At 36.2% G+C, this 14,685-nt stretch overlaps 1 protein-coding gene across 2 annotated transcripts in view; it reads right to left on the bottom strand.

Moving 5' to 3' along the window:
* LOC107574949 (paraspeckle component 1-like) overlaps positions 1-13,741 on the bottom strand; it is a 16,648-nt gene extending 2,907 nt beyond the window's left edge. Inside the window, exons 1-4 of one of the 2 annotated variants that reach the window (XM_016261365.1) lie at positions 13,611-13,741; positions 6,842-6,899; positions 4,313-4,443; positions 1,192-1,624 (exon numbers count right to left, since the gene is read on the bottom strand). In XM_016261365.1, the coding sequence (XP_016116851.1) occupies positions 1,544-1,624; positions 4,313-4,443; positions 6,842-6,899; positions 13,611-13,682 (342 nt within the window). In that variant the 5' untranslated portion in view covers positions 13,683-13,741 and the 3' untranslated portion in view covers positions 1,192-1,543. Of the gene's footprint in view, positions 1-1,191; positions 1,625-4,312; positions 4,444-6,841; positions 6,900-13,610 lie in introns of those variants that run through there. The other variant, XM_016261364.1, reaches the window with a different exon arrangement.
* Between the last annotated feature and the right edge of the window lie 944 nt (positions 13,742-14,685).

Below are 14,685 nucleotides of genomic sequence, written 5' to 3'. Positions count from 1 at the left end.
AGTTAAAAAGTAAATTGCAACCACTGTTTCCTGACATCATCCGCTTTCGGAAGCCCAAACAAAGACGTTTGGGCACGGAGGTGAAAAAAAAAAGCGTTTCAGGCAGTCGCACACCGGACGAGAAGCGCAGCGTCGCTCCACGCCTTTAAAATTCAAATACATTATTTTCTATGAGTGTAGCACACCGGCGGCGTCTGTCCGCGGTGCCCAGCTACGTTGTGTTATACTTGTAAGAATTGTTCTAGACCAGCGGTTCTCAATCCCAGTCCTCACGTTCCCGCTCTGCATGTTTTGCACGTCTCTTTGTTAACACACCTGATTCAGATCATCTCGTTAGAATTGAGCTCCGTGCATGAACTGTGTTCGATTGACATGCTCCCTACACAGTGTCCTGAGCAGGGGAATCCGTTGGAAGTTTACTTCACTTCAGAATATTCATTTACAGATTTGCGCTAAACCGCTGCCTGCAGCGTCTTCACACACAAACGAAACTTACTAGAGAAGCGTGAAGTGGGACATAATATACCTCTGTAAATAAATACAATTTAAATTCACGTCTCGCACACTTAAATGCCCTTTGTATGGAACATATACGCTCCCTTCGAACTGGAATCATGGAGGAATATCTGGTAATGTCCACTTCGCAGGGCACTTACAGTCAAATATAGCAAACGTATGAAGCAGAACAGAAACACACAAAATGTGCAGAGCGGGGGTACGTGAGGACTGGAACTGTGAACCGCTGTTCTAGACATGCCAAAAATGTGAGGCTACAGCACAACAGCTCTTCTTGGTTTTCTCTGATGCACTAACTCTGCAGCAGCTCTTCTTCTTGGTTTTCTCTGACGCACTAACTCTGCAGCAGCACTTCTTCTTCGTCGTCTCGTCTGATGCACTCACTCAACCAAGCGCTCTAACCACGACCTCGCCCCTTCCCTCCCCCCAACCATTCACATTTCTGTAGGCGGGAATTCTTTGTAATGAAATTCTAATGAGCCGCTTTGTGACATCACAAAGCCCGGAAACCAAACGCTGTAGTCCAAAACGAGCCGTTTGCTGTAGTTCTTGAAAATGGATTTTTTTAAAAACTAAATATCTCCCTTTGGAGTGGACTTTGAGATTTGTAACTTTCTAGATCTTTTTTATGCCAAAACATACACACTACACACTGACTAAAATTAAAAAAGTGAAAAAGCATAATAGGACCCCTTTAAATAATCTCCGCCCAACACTCCTAAACATTATACCCTGTGTTTTTCTGTGTGTGCTGGACAGCTTTAAGAACCTAAGAGAGTACAGTGCCGTTATGCACAAAAGCTTCTCCTGCAGCTGCTTCACAGTTTTACTGCAGTTTATGTAATACTGTTGTAATCAAATAATATTACATTTAATACATATTATCATTGTACTTTTCCTATATACAGTAATTGCAGTTTTTTTTACACCCCTAGGACCGGTGTAAAAGTTTCACATCATGGCTCACACTGGCTGGGCATCAGGCCTTTTTTAGGCTTCTCCTTTTAATATTTTAGACATTCATCAGTTAAGGTGCTGGAAAAGATGCTCTGTGTTTAGTGTCCCCGCCAGCAGCAGCCAGTGCACCTTCAGCGCAGATGGAAGAGTTCTAGAAGAAAGGAGGACTGGATTAAAACTAGGGCTGTCCCGACTAAAGATTTTTCTAGTCGTTCATTTAAGCCATTATTCAACTGATCGCACGTTTATATTAATTTAATTACTTAAATATATACTAAACCATAATGAGCCTTTTAATATATTGGCTAGCTAGCCTATTCCACGCTCAAGCGCAAGCATAAAGCTTGCTGCAAAGCGCCGGCAAAAGTGTTAATGACTTTCTATAAAGCTTTCTATAGATATATTTCTCATGTGTATGAGGCAAGTAGCCTATATGATGAGTTTCAGTTCATTTTTGTGATGCAGGGTTAGTTACAGGGTTTCTGCAGGATTTTTAAGCTCAAATTTAAGACCTTTTTAAGAGGTGCACAAATAAAATTAATACCATATGAGCGGGGAAGGGCAATGTCTAGTACCATATTAAACTGTAAAAAGCATAATTTATAGTTCAGATACAAGTTTTCACAAAAACAACATTTTATAAAATGATAAACTTTACATTTCAGCCTTTAAACCATTTTTAAGAAAATAGATGAGTCAAAAGTATTAATTATTATATTAATTTAAACAATTATCATCAATAAATTATTATATCAATTAAACAACAAATTAGGGGTGTGAGATATTGACAAAAAATTATATCTCGATAATTTTCTTGGATTTTATCGATAACGATAATTAGACAATATTTTGCTATAGTGTGTTATTGTGCTGATATCTTATCTCTAATTGTGCTGAGAGCTGACTCGTGAATTTTTTTGATATTCTTCAATTCTGTGTGGTCAGTTCACAGCAGTGATAGCAAGGAATCATTTCCAACCAGTTTTATGGGCATTTTTACCTTTAAGCCATTTTGTTCTAAAAGTGTGCACCATCTTTTGAGTCAAATTCTTGCATTTGGGTCGTTACCAAGCAAATTTAATCAGTATTAACAAAATTGATCTTTGCAGCACAGAGGAAACACAGAAGCTGCATTAGAATAGTCATTTAGATGCGTTTACACACTGTTTAATGTAGCTCAGAGGAACATTAAGTACTTTAACCTGCAGTTACAAATGCACAAATAATGTTTTGATATTTTAAACATAAAACATTGAAAACTGAAGTATGAAATTATTTAAAAAATGAAAAGGTACCTTAAATGTGAAATTAAAACTGCCAGTAGGTGGCAGCAAGTCACTATTAAGTAAGTCATTGCGATTGAACCGAATCATTTAAACGGTTGTTTCATTCAGGAATGAAACAATTTTTGTTGGAGAAATAGAGCAAAAGCAGGAAATATGGCGTCTAAAACATAAGTATCTTAATACTAACTTCTTGTTTATTGAACTGTTGTATAAAATCAATATCACATTTGTAATCATGCTGACTTTTGGAGAAAAAACGGCACTCTTCGTGTGATATTAACTATATGAAATTATATAAAAATATAAATTTCTGCCCCATATCTTGAATTATGTGATCATTCTAAATGCATTTTAATAGACTGATTAATGCAGTGAAAGAACGCACTATAAACGCGCATGCGCACTAGTCTAACCTGCTAGACTTCATCATCTAATGTATGCGTGAGAGTTGTAGGTGTATATCAATATATAATATCAAATCGCACATCATTAAAACAACAATTACGATATTATCGCAGACCATACATATCGCACACCCCTATGTTTAGGTTTTTATAATGCATTGTCTTCTTATCGATCCACCAGTTCACATTTACAGCTCTGCGTGTTTGCAGGGTAAAAACATGGGTCTATTTTTGCATTGGTCTGAACAGTTTTATTGGAAATGCTCATTCATTCTCTGCCAGCAGGTGGAGCGTTTGGCAGAAATATAACTGTTTCCCCGGTAACAGCAGAACACAAAGCAGCATCGGACTTTGAACGCGCAGCGCTCGTGTTTATTTAATTAAATCATAGCCTTTTGAAGTTTAATCGTCACATTCAGCCATATCGCAATTCTGTCCCCAAATTTAAGACCTCTTGAAATCATAATGAAGACTTTCTTGTACAATTTAAGACTTTTTAAGGCCTTCAATTTGATACAACTAAATTTAAGACTTTAAGACCTGCGGAAACCCTGAGTTAACGGACACCGAGATGGCAGAAAGCGCATTCTTGTTTGTTTTCTTTATTTTACTAAAGCACAAGATTGTTGATAATGTGAGTTTACACAAATAAAAGTAGACTTTACAGTCTGCATTAAAGCGCGCTTTAGCTTCCACACTATGGATTTTATTGTGGGCAAGTCGAGTGTTGATTAGAGAAGGCTAAATTGATCAAACGTGTTAAAGTCACTGTCGGCCGCTGGCTGCTTAATCGTCACATTAACAAACAAAAAATGCTCCATAGATTTTTTTAAAATTACCTAATAAAGAAATGGAAAGAAATATAACATCTTTGGAATTAAAAACAAAACTGAACTATTTTAATGGCTGCAACAGTAGGCTGTAATGGGGAGGAGAAAAAAATAAAAAATAAACATGCTCCAGTTGGACTCGGGCTAGGGTACAAAAGTTACTGGACTTATTGTACAAAAGTTTTGACCCCTTCAATGAAAAAGTCTATCAGATTTTTCATAATTTTGATCATCTCCTTAAATGAAGATCTTAAGTCCGATAAGAAATGGCTGTACAACAAACTGTACAATAAGATGATGCCAAACATCAATACATTACCATCACTCCATTATCTGGAATTAGGGGAGTCCCCATATTTGATGATCCTTCAGGCCCCATGGCTCCAACTCGGCCTGCTAAGCCCATCTGTGAAGGGTTACCGCTAACCGCAGCGACAGGGTTAAATGAATCTATGTAAGACAAAGCACATCCAACATACACTGAGAGGGCTAATTCACTTAACGATTTAAAGAAACTATTGTGCATTGCAATAGGGGTGGGGGAAAAAATCGATACAGCATAGTATAGCGATATTTTCCAAGCCAATACTGTATTGATACATGGACGCCAAGTATCAATCTTTTATCATACTATTTGATAGAATAATAAAATCAATTTCTTTACAATCCACTAGATGGTGGTGTTGAGTTTTTTCTGGTGAGGTCAGCGGGGTCACCTTCAGCATGCAGTAAGTTAGTAAAATAAAGAGGGCAGCATCGCGGAAAGTTATCAGGAAAGCCCTGTCCGTGTTTAAATCAGATGTATGGACTTACTTCGGATTTGTAAACAAGGAGGGGATGCAATTAGGGATGCACCGAAAATATAGGCTACATATAATAATAATATATATATGTCGTGCCCCGCCCGGCAGTGTTCAGCGCATGTTTCACTCCTCGTCACTGCGCGGTTTGACTCTCCGCACAATATTCCGATCTATGAATGTGTGTTCCACTCTTGTACCGCTCATGCTCACCGGAAAAGCAAAGTCCACTCAAATAACGCACTGACAGGAAATTTCTATGCAGTATAGGCCTACTTGTTCCGGTTAGCAGTAGCGCTACTGCGCTGTAACATGCTGTAGGCTAGTTCAGCTGTACTGGGCAACGCTGCTAAAATAATTCTACCTTCAGTGACGCTATGCTCTGCTCATATGCTCTGATAATAATAGCTTTGTAGGACTATACATTATTTGGATAATTAGTCCAAAAAAAACCCAACAACAACTTGTATCTGTTACATAGAAGTGAACAAAATATTAAATATCAATATATAATTTAAGGTAACACTTTTCAATAAGGTTCCATTAGTTAATGTATTAACCATCATGAACAAACAATGAACAATAGTTAATTAATGAGAATAGTTAAAGAGAATACAGTTATTCACTGTTAGTTCTTGTTAATTCAGAGTGCATTAACTGTTAACAAGCACAACTGTTGATTTTAATAATGCATTAGTAAATGTTGAAATAGAACTATTGCTCATTCTTAGTTCATTAACTAAAGTAGTTAACTAATGAACCTTATTGTAAAGTGTTACCAATATTAATATAAATTCTGTCCATTTTTAGTGTTACTTTCAGTAAAAGTGTGGTTATTTTATTGGCTTGTGTTTTTTTTAAATTCAGTATTATTACAATTGAGTTAAATTTTAAAAGTCTTACAAAATTACTTTATATTATTTAATAAAATAATAAATAATCATTACAAAGCATTTTCAGTTTCGGTTTTCGGCCAAGTGCATCCAGAATTTTCGGATTCCGTTTCGGCCCACAATTTTCATTTTCGGTGCATCCCTAGATGTAAAACTACATGTTTACGTTCAAATGTTCCAATTGCTGAAGGGTCTGCACAACTTTTTAGTACAATTTCAAGTTGCACTGTTGAAAATACCTGTAGTAGCACAGAAGTGCATAACTGTTTACATTTAATTAAGGTGGACTAGATTAGACTGTAATACAAATAGTTGAGTTTGCCAGGTGCGTACAACATTTATGACAGGTTTTCATGAAAGTGTTGGTCAGTTTGTCTGCTTGACAATCCCATTTTGCACTGCAACAATAAAACTGAAGTGAGATAAACAAACTGAGAAATGTTTATTTTTAGTTAAAACAGATGTTGTCAAAGTTTTCCTTTGGGGACATAATTTGAAGTTGAAAAAAAGTAATAAATTGCAATATATCGCAGAATATCGCAATATATTTAAAATCGCAATAATATTGTATCGTGATAATATCGTATCGTGAGGCCTCTGGTGATTCCCACCCCTATTGCAATATGATGTAATGTGTAAATGTGTGTTGTTTTTATCCAAATCATCAAAAAAGGTCATATTTGGGACTGTACATTACTTCACTACAATTTACACACAATAAAAAAAGAATGAATAAAAGATGAATAAAATTATTAAAAACAAAATATAATTGAAATATTGATGTGGCAAACTTGGAAATCTATGCTAAACAGGCAGCAAGTGTGATGATGTTTGTAGCTATGCATCAAAATATTACATGATGGCACCCTAAACTCAATAACCAAGACAGGAAAAATAAAAATAAATAAAAAAACAAATAAAAATAAAAGATTTACAGAAAAAACACCATGGGGGCCCTTTATTTAACATTTAATTATTCAATTAAGTTTAAAGAGAATAAGAATTTTTCAGTTTAACTAACCAAACAAAAGACTCATCTTAAGATGCAAAGCTACATGTTTAAATGCACATGCAAGTGATACACTGCCCCAAAAATATAAAAGACACCTCACACAGCTGTTTCCAATTGCATGTGGAGTCTCAGTATGATCATACCTCCCATATTAATGGCTCCACGGCTTCCCATTTCATTCATTCTCATCTCCTGTTCTCTCTGAAAGTGAAGGAGATATTTTAATTGTAAGTCTCAATCAACACAGAACTAGAAACATTAAAAATATGCCAAATTGTGTACACAAAGTACCAGGCTATCATGTACAAATAAGCAAGGATTTAGAGCAAGATAGCAGTATAAAACAACAGCTAGATTTAAAACCAAAAACTGAAGTCTTAGTAGACCCAGGACAGACCATTCATGCAAAACATCGTATGTAATTATAAGTATACATAATCATAATTCTAAAATTCTTCAATTGTGTTCATCTGAAAAAAAGGAAGTCCTATATGCCTGGGATGGCATGAGGGCATGTGAATGATTTTTTTAAAGACTTAATTTTTAGGTGGAGTATCCCTTTAAGTGCTCTCCTAGAGAGTGTACACAAATAAAAGTAGACTTTACAGTCTGCATTAAAGCACGCTTTAGCTTCCACACTTCGCACAAACACTTGGATATGCACCTAACAGCGCGCAATTTGTAGGCTAAATTGATCAAACGTGTTAAAGTCGCTGTCGGCCGCTGGCTGCTTAATCGTCACTTTAAAAAACAAAAAATTGTGTTTAAAGGGGGGGGGGGGGTGACCAGAGCGAGATCGCGCCCATCAACGCGCTTCATCCGGCGGCTTGGGAAGAACGTCTCCAATCCAAAGAAGTGTGTTTTTGGTTGTAAGGGAAAGATAACTTTGTTCAGCTTCATAAAGAACCCAGCGTTATGTAAACAGTGGATTCAATTTGTTTTTCCGGAGCAGCAACGGAGTTTCACAAGTGTGTTTGTTGACGAACGTTTTATAAACAAGGCCCAGTTCGACGCTGGATTTGCACATCGTTTGATACTGAAAGATGGAGCGGTCGAGCTATAAAAGATCCCGGTCATGATTCAGAACTGCAGACGGTAAGTGAAACCGCATCAAATGTCTGTTTTATTGGCATTCGGCACCCAAGTGCTCGTCACTCTTTAGCTCCGCCCACGACACGCCTCCAGGAGCTCAGCTTTTTCTGGAGAGAATCGTAAAGCTGTATCTTTCTTTTATAAATATGATAAAACTAAAGACTTTTTGGAGATATGAAGGATGCAGTACTACTCTATAGGTACTCAAGATTAACATGAGATTGGGTGAAACGGTGTGTGTTATGGCCCCTTTACCAAACAAAAAATGCTCCAAAGATTTTAGTAGACCCAGGACATAGACACATTGAGTGTTTTAATTATCAAAGGCCCAAATATAGAAAAAAAAGAATTCACCTTTTAAATGTTATTGTAGGAGGCCTCTAATGCAGAAATAAATGGGATTTTACGTTTTTGACATTTTAGGGAATTGTTGTAATATTGCAATGTTGGGCTCTTGGGGAGCAGAAATTCAGTGATTTTACTCACTGTATGAACAAACGTAGAGAACATCTAAAGGCTAATTTGCAGGGTGTAATGCTTCTGTAACCCCATAACAATAGTCTATATATGTATACACACTAATCATCACACAATGATAAAAAAAAGTCATTTTTATAAAAAAGAAAAAAATATATATTTATTATAAAAATATGTTCATATCATATTTACAAAACCTGATGAACTGAATGAAAGCTTTAAAACATTCTTCATGACTTTAAAACTTTCTTCTCTTGTATCAGAGTCCATCTCAAAGTCACCGTTCATATTTTGGACGGCATCAGTGATATCACACACATATAACGAGGCAGGTCTTTCTTGGATGGACACATTCTGAAATGGAAAAAACCCACTGATTATTTTCCAGACTAAATAATATCAATGCAAATTAATCACAATCATACTTACATATTTTAAAGAATTCACCCATTCACACAATACTGTCTGATAGCTTATTGTGCCCTTCGCTTATCATGCTAATAGCACTTATTAGTTTTCCTCTTTTGTTTTTTATCCGCCATCTGTCTTTCTGTCGCTCGGCTCGGCTAATGTCCGTCCCGTGCACTGATCTCTCTCTCCTCCACATCATGAGTAGACACGCCCCTTACTGCTGATTGGCTACAAGTTTGCTTTGCTACTCGGCCCGAATCAGTTTTCTAAAGCGTTTTTGAAAAATCGCTTACCCCACCTTTAAAACTTGTGAATGATCAAAACAGTTTCTATTAGTATTATCAAATATATTAGTAAATATCACAATTCATCCATGTAATGCAAGGTGCACAGGCGAATTTTGCTACCCCTTTCAACCAGTGTTGTAAAATTATAACACTGACATAAGCTCAAAATCTAAAATGATCAATGCATTCAACAATAACTGCATGATCTAGACATATTACTAATCACAGAAAAAAATATTTTAGGCATTTTACTTACTTGAATGTAGATTTATCCAGTCCGGCAAAACAAGATGGGTTGTGTGAGTCTATGGCCAGGTAAACAGACCTATTTTTAAAATCTAGTATCAACTACACAATGAATATCTTATTTACATCGTGTATGTTTTCTTTTTTCTTGTTATAATATGAAGATCTGTGAGCGTGTAGGACTACGTAAACTTGCGAAAACAAAATACTCAACACTGCAAAACACTGTAAATAGAAACTTTTAGTTATGTAATTCATAACCAGAGCACGCACACAAAAACACGCAGGAGCGTTTGAAAGTGGGTGACTTTGAGCGGGCACAGAATTGACCTGTCGGTAAGCCCCTCCCCTCGAACGCAGATAAGCCAATGGCAGTCGAGTATCAGTTGCACGGGGCGGGACTCAAACATCTGTAGGTTTCAGTGCCATAGAGAAACAGTGGAAGAGCCGAAGCTTGCATCGGTTTGATGGTGTTTATGCTACAAAAATGGAAAAGCGAAGTGCCTGGGGTACTTATAACACTGATTCCAGGTATCCTGAGAGGATGGGCAATAGAATTTATTTTATTACATTTTCTAAACCCAAACAAAACAGAGCAAAATGTCCCAAAGCATTCACCCCCAATACCAATGAAGACAAGAACGTTCATTTTCTGGATGAACGTTTTCGTCTTACAGTTTTCATCAGCTCAAGCAGAACGTTAATGTCATCTTGTGCTTTAGCAAGGTATCTCTGGCTAAAACTAGCTAATGTTAAAGTTAATGAGTCCATGCTAACGTACAAACCTAAATAGCTAACTGTTCTCGTGTCATGTACAGTGTAGGTCAAATACACAAGCGAAGGTCTACGTTTCAGTGCCTCTCCATATTAAACTGGTTAAATGTAAATTAATTTAACCTGCAGTACATGAATCCTGGATGTTGTCATCAGCGATCGTGACGACCATAATGAGGCGTCTCCTGCTTGCATTGTGATCGATACACCCTCGCTTTCAAATCTTGTTACCAACCGTATTTTTAAAAAAAATCTTATATATCCCTCTACGGCATATTTAAGTCCCACTTGAATGGTGGTCCTTCGGTGTCCAAAATTGATCAAAAACATCTTGGGACAAGGTTTTCACACGGACAGCTGTCATTGTAAGACAGTTAGCAACTCTGTTTGTTTGTCCGACTCAGCGGATCTACATGAATCACACAAATAAACCATTTTGAATTCAAAACAGCGAATTTGGCCGAAAGGTTTATTTATTTGTGCTACTGCTTGAAATTAGGGATGCACGATATATCGGCCACCATATCGGTATCGGCCCATATCGGCTCATTTTTTCTGTTATCGGTATCGGCCAGATAAGAAAATTTGGCCGATATCTTAAAGCCGATAAATAATGCATTATTTTCTTCAGAGACACTTCAGATGCGCGCTGTTCGTTTGCAGCCTTTTGTGCAATTGTACATTGTAATATTGTGTTTATTTGATGTATATCTGATTTATCTCATATAGAATGCGATTGGTTAAGTTAAAAGAGCGCTTCAGTTTACCGGTGATCATCTTTAGCTCAGCACACGCAGCTCAAACAGCAGTGCACAACATTAATAACTATGATTGGGAATGTTGTGTATATAACATTCTAATGAGCGCATCCACAACAGGATCACACATTCTGACTATAGCATGCAATAACTGCGTCATTTTGTACATATATAAGTTGTAATATTATGTTTATGTTGTATTAATATTAATCTCAGGATGCATTTCCTTGAGTTAAATAAGCTGCCAGCAAAACGCTTCAGTTTACCGTGTTCATTCAGCTCTTCAGCTTCAGCTTGAGCTGCAGCTCAATGGCTGCTATTTAAAACAGTGGTATTAATTTGTTACTTTTTCAAAATCATTGATATATTATTAATAACAACAACCACTTGTATTTTTCTCTTATTATTTTCATCAACAATATGGTTTAGTAATTAAAATCATTTAATTATTGTCCGTGCAGAGGCTATTCCGTTTTATTGATCTGTGGCGCATTCATTTTGATTCTTTACATGTGTAATGATGTCCAGTGACTTGTTTGCATTATTTATGCATAATTTTATTTATTTGTAAGGCTTTTTTATGACTAAATTTGGTAATGGGAGAGTAAAAATATTTTTTAAACGTACACCGTTCAAACTAGGCTGCTTATGTTGAAGTGTTTGGGATGTGGCTTTTAATGATGAGACCTTTTTTGTAATCAGGCTCTCAAAAAGTATATAACAATTTGGATATAGATTTATCGGCCAACATATCGGTTATCGGCTTTCAAAAATAAAGAATAATCGGTTATCGGTATCGGCCAAAATTTTCATATCGGTGCATCCCTACTTGAAATGCATTTGTTCTTTTTTATTATTGACTGTTTTGTTGTGTTTTTAGTTAGAAGCAACTCAATTCAGATTTTGAAATCAAAGCTTCCTTGCGCAGTAAGCTATTGCACAACAAAATTATTGCATAGCAGCATCTAGAGTTAGAGCTAATTATATAAACAGTAAAAACACAAACACACTGACTGAGGAAATCTTTAGATGAGACGATTATAATTTTTAAACATGTAAAATGTTTTAAAAAAAAATAAGTCTGAAAAGATTTCCATGTCAAAGGAGGTGGAGCATCTAAGCATCTTTCAATTAAGTAATTATGGACCAAAGACAGTTCAAAGGTGTTCAACAGCTGTTTCGAACCACCAACATGAACATTGTATTGATTTTGCTTAAGTATATCAAGGCCTTATCACATCAAAACTGAATTAAAGTTTGGGATTATCTGTCACACAATAGAGTCTGAAAAAATAAGCCAACATTAAGAAAAAGCAGAGGCAATAATTATAAAATTCAGAAAATAATAATTTCCAAGTTTTTCTTGTTAATCAATGTGCCATTCACAGTGCTCCCGTGAAAACGTGTGAACTTTCTCAAAAAAATCTATTCCATGAAAAATATCTACAGAAATTCATATTATATTCTCTAGAGAAAATAAGTAAAGCCCACAGCCTCTTCTTTCCTTCGGTTTGTGAATCTTTTGCCTGACATTAAAAAGAACCACACATTTTTGACACATTTTTAAAAGGCACCTAATACACTTTTTTGTTCAAGTTCTTTTATCCTTCCTTTAGTGTGTAATAAAGCTGTTTTCCAAAGGGACTTTTCTGGATAAAGCTTAGCTATGGTTCAGTTGGAAGATTTCTCCAGTGCTGTCCCGCGAGCGCGAGGTCTGGCTTTCCCGGAGAAGTGTCGCCTCTCTCGGCGTCTGTTCTGTGCAGCGAGCGGCAGAGAAGCACCGCAGCCGACTCCTCAATAAATGAGTACAGCGTTTCCTAGCACCTGTCGCTTACTGATTGTTTGGAATTATAAATATGAGCGTAGTTCGTCTGTTAATATCACATGCACTTTTTTGTTTGTTGTTTTTTTTTAGTTTGTTACTCAGACGCAGGCAGTGCGCTGCATGAGACAAAAGAGTAATATAGCCGCTCTTTAGTGTAGATGCATGCTGAGTTTATCAGACGATGCTGCGATTATAAATGAGAGTGACTCCTGGTTAACGTATTAAAAGGGCTCGTGTTTAGTCACTATTTAGTGTGGTATTTTTTGACAATATTCACTCATCATGACAGTAAAATAAGGCATTATAAGTCAATATACTGCAGTATTTCCTCTCAATCAGTAGAAAATATGGTTAACACCCACTCATGCATGAAAAAAAAAAATACCGTCATGTACCGTGAAACCGGTATAATTTAGAAAAATACCGTGATATAAATTTTTGGTCATACCGCCCAGCACTACCTGAAACTTCTCATTTGTAGTCCTGCCATTATTTCCGTGAATTAGCTACATTTGCACATTTTCTACACGAGCATCATTGATGGGAGTTTTGGTGACAGTGCACTGATTTGTGATGGACAGCTCCAGTGATTATAAACATAGCAACAATTTAATCAACTTAAATGACAGAATTTTAATGCAACTAATGTGAAGTATACAACAATAAATGGTTCTGCAACAAAGAACGTCTGGCTGTACCTGAGATATCAGAAATATGTGGGCCAACGAGACGATGATGAAGACGTAGGCCTTGATCTGTGACTGTGCAGGCAGGTTTGTATTTATATATTATGTCATAAATATTCAAAAATAGAAAAATTGTGTCAGCAGCTTGGTTTCAATAAAAGGTGTTTTAGCACTAACAAACCATTTTTCTGAATAGTTCTGAATATTATTACAGTATGTTTTTTTAAAAGAGTACAATGATCGCTTATATGTGAAAAAAGACCAGGGAAAAAGTGATCTCACTTCATAAACCCACAGTCACAGTCTGGCACCCTGCTAGAGATCAGAGAGAATGTGAAGCATTTCCCAGTACTCACACTCTCCATGAAGCTGGGCTTGAATCCCTCCGGCTGGCGTCTCACGTCAAGCTGCTCTCTATGACGCATCATATCCTCCTCACGTCTGCGTCGCTCTTCCTCGTGCCTAAGCAAATATAACTCACATTTAGTTAAACTGCACATGCTCAGAATCCAGTCATGGTTATAATTAGATTTCCAAAGGAAAGAGTTTATTTGACTTGATTTGTACTCCAACTAATTAGCAGGCTTTCATTTTGGGTTGGAAAACCTAATCAAAACTAATAATAATGGCAATCATTGGAGTCCAAATACAAATGGTCCATGTGGACGATTAGGTGATAAAATTTAAATGCATCTTTTCAAATATAACGTGGTTTTTACAGAAAAGTCCATTTTGAATTTTCACTGAAGTCAAATTTAACATCACTCCCACAATCTCTGTATTAGAAACACTGGACCAGGATTGAGAACCACTGGATTAATGCATCATAATGCTCACATCACCCCAATTTTGGGTAAAAATAGAAAATAATAATAATAATAATAATAATAATAAAAAAACAGATTTTTTTCATTTCTGGTTAATGCATTTTTCCAAAAGAGCCACAGCAAAAAAAAAAAAATAAAAAAAAAAAAATAAATAATATTAAACTTTTTTTAATTGTTCTTCAATAGCATTTCAATAAAAGTAACTTTATAAGGTCCATAGACAACTTTGTAAAAAAATAATGCAACAAACTATAAATAAGCTGCAATATGGAATTAATTGAGCAGGGCTTTCACTGAGTTGTGTGTGTAAGTGAGAGAGAGAGAGTGAAGAACAACACACAGTGCTTATGTAGATTGTGTTTATGTGAATAATCGCATTTTGACATTTTTGTGTGTATTTGACCGTTTAGGTGCACAGCCAAAGACAAACTGCTATGATAGTCCGTGTTCTGCTCAGAGCGAGCACAGAAAGCATCCTCTCAGTAGCAGATTCAGTTTTCTTTTGTGGCTTACTGCGTTTCTAATATTTCTTTTCAATATCATATCCCACTCTTTACTTTCTCATTCATCCATGTTTCCTTATTAGTCATTTTAAACAGTCTTG

The sequence above is a fragment of the Sinocyclocheilus grahami genome, unplaced genomic scaffold (assembly GCF_001515645.1).
Source record: "Sinocyclocheilus grahami isolate Dianchi unplaced genomic scaffold, SAMN03320097.WGS_v1.1 scaffold2404.1, whole genome shotgun sequence".
NCBI classification, from domain to species: Eukaryota; Metazoa; Chordata; class Actinopteri; order Cypriniformes; family Cyprinidae; genus Sinocyclocheilus; species Sinocyclocheilus grahami.
Note: the sequence above shows the minus strand (reverse complement) of the source record. Positions and strands in the feature narration are given on the sequence as shown.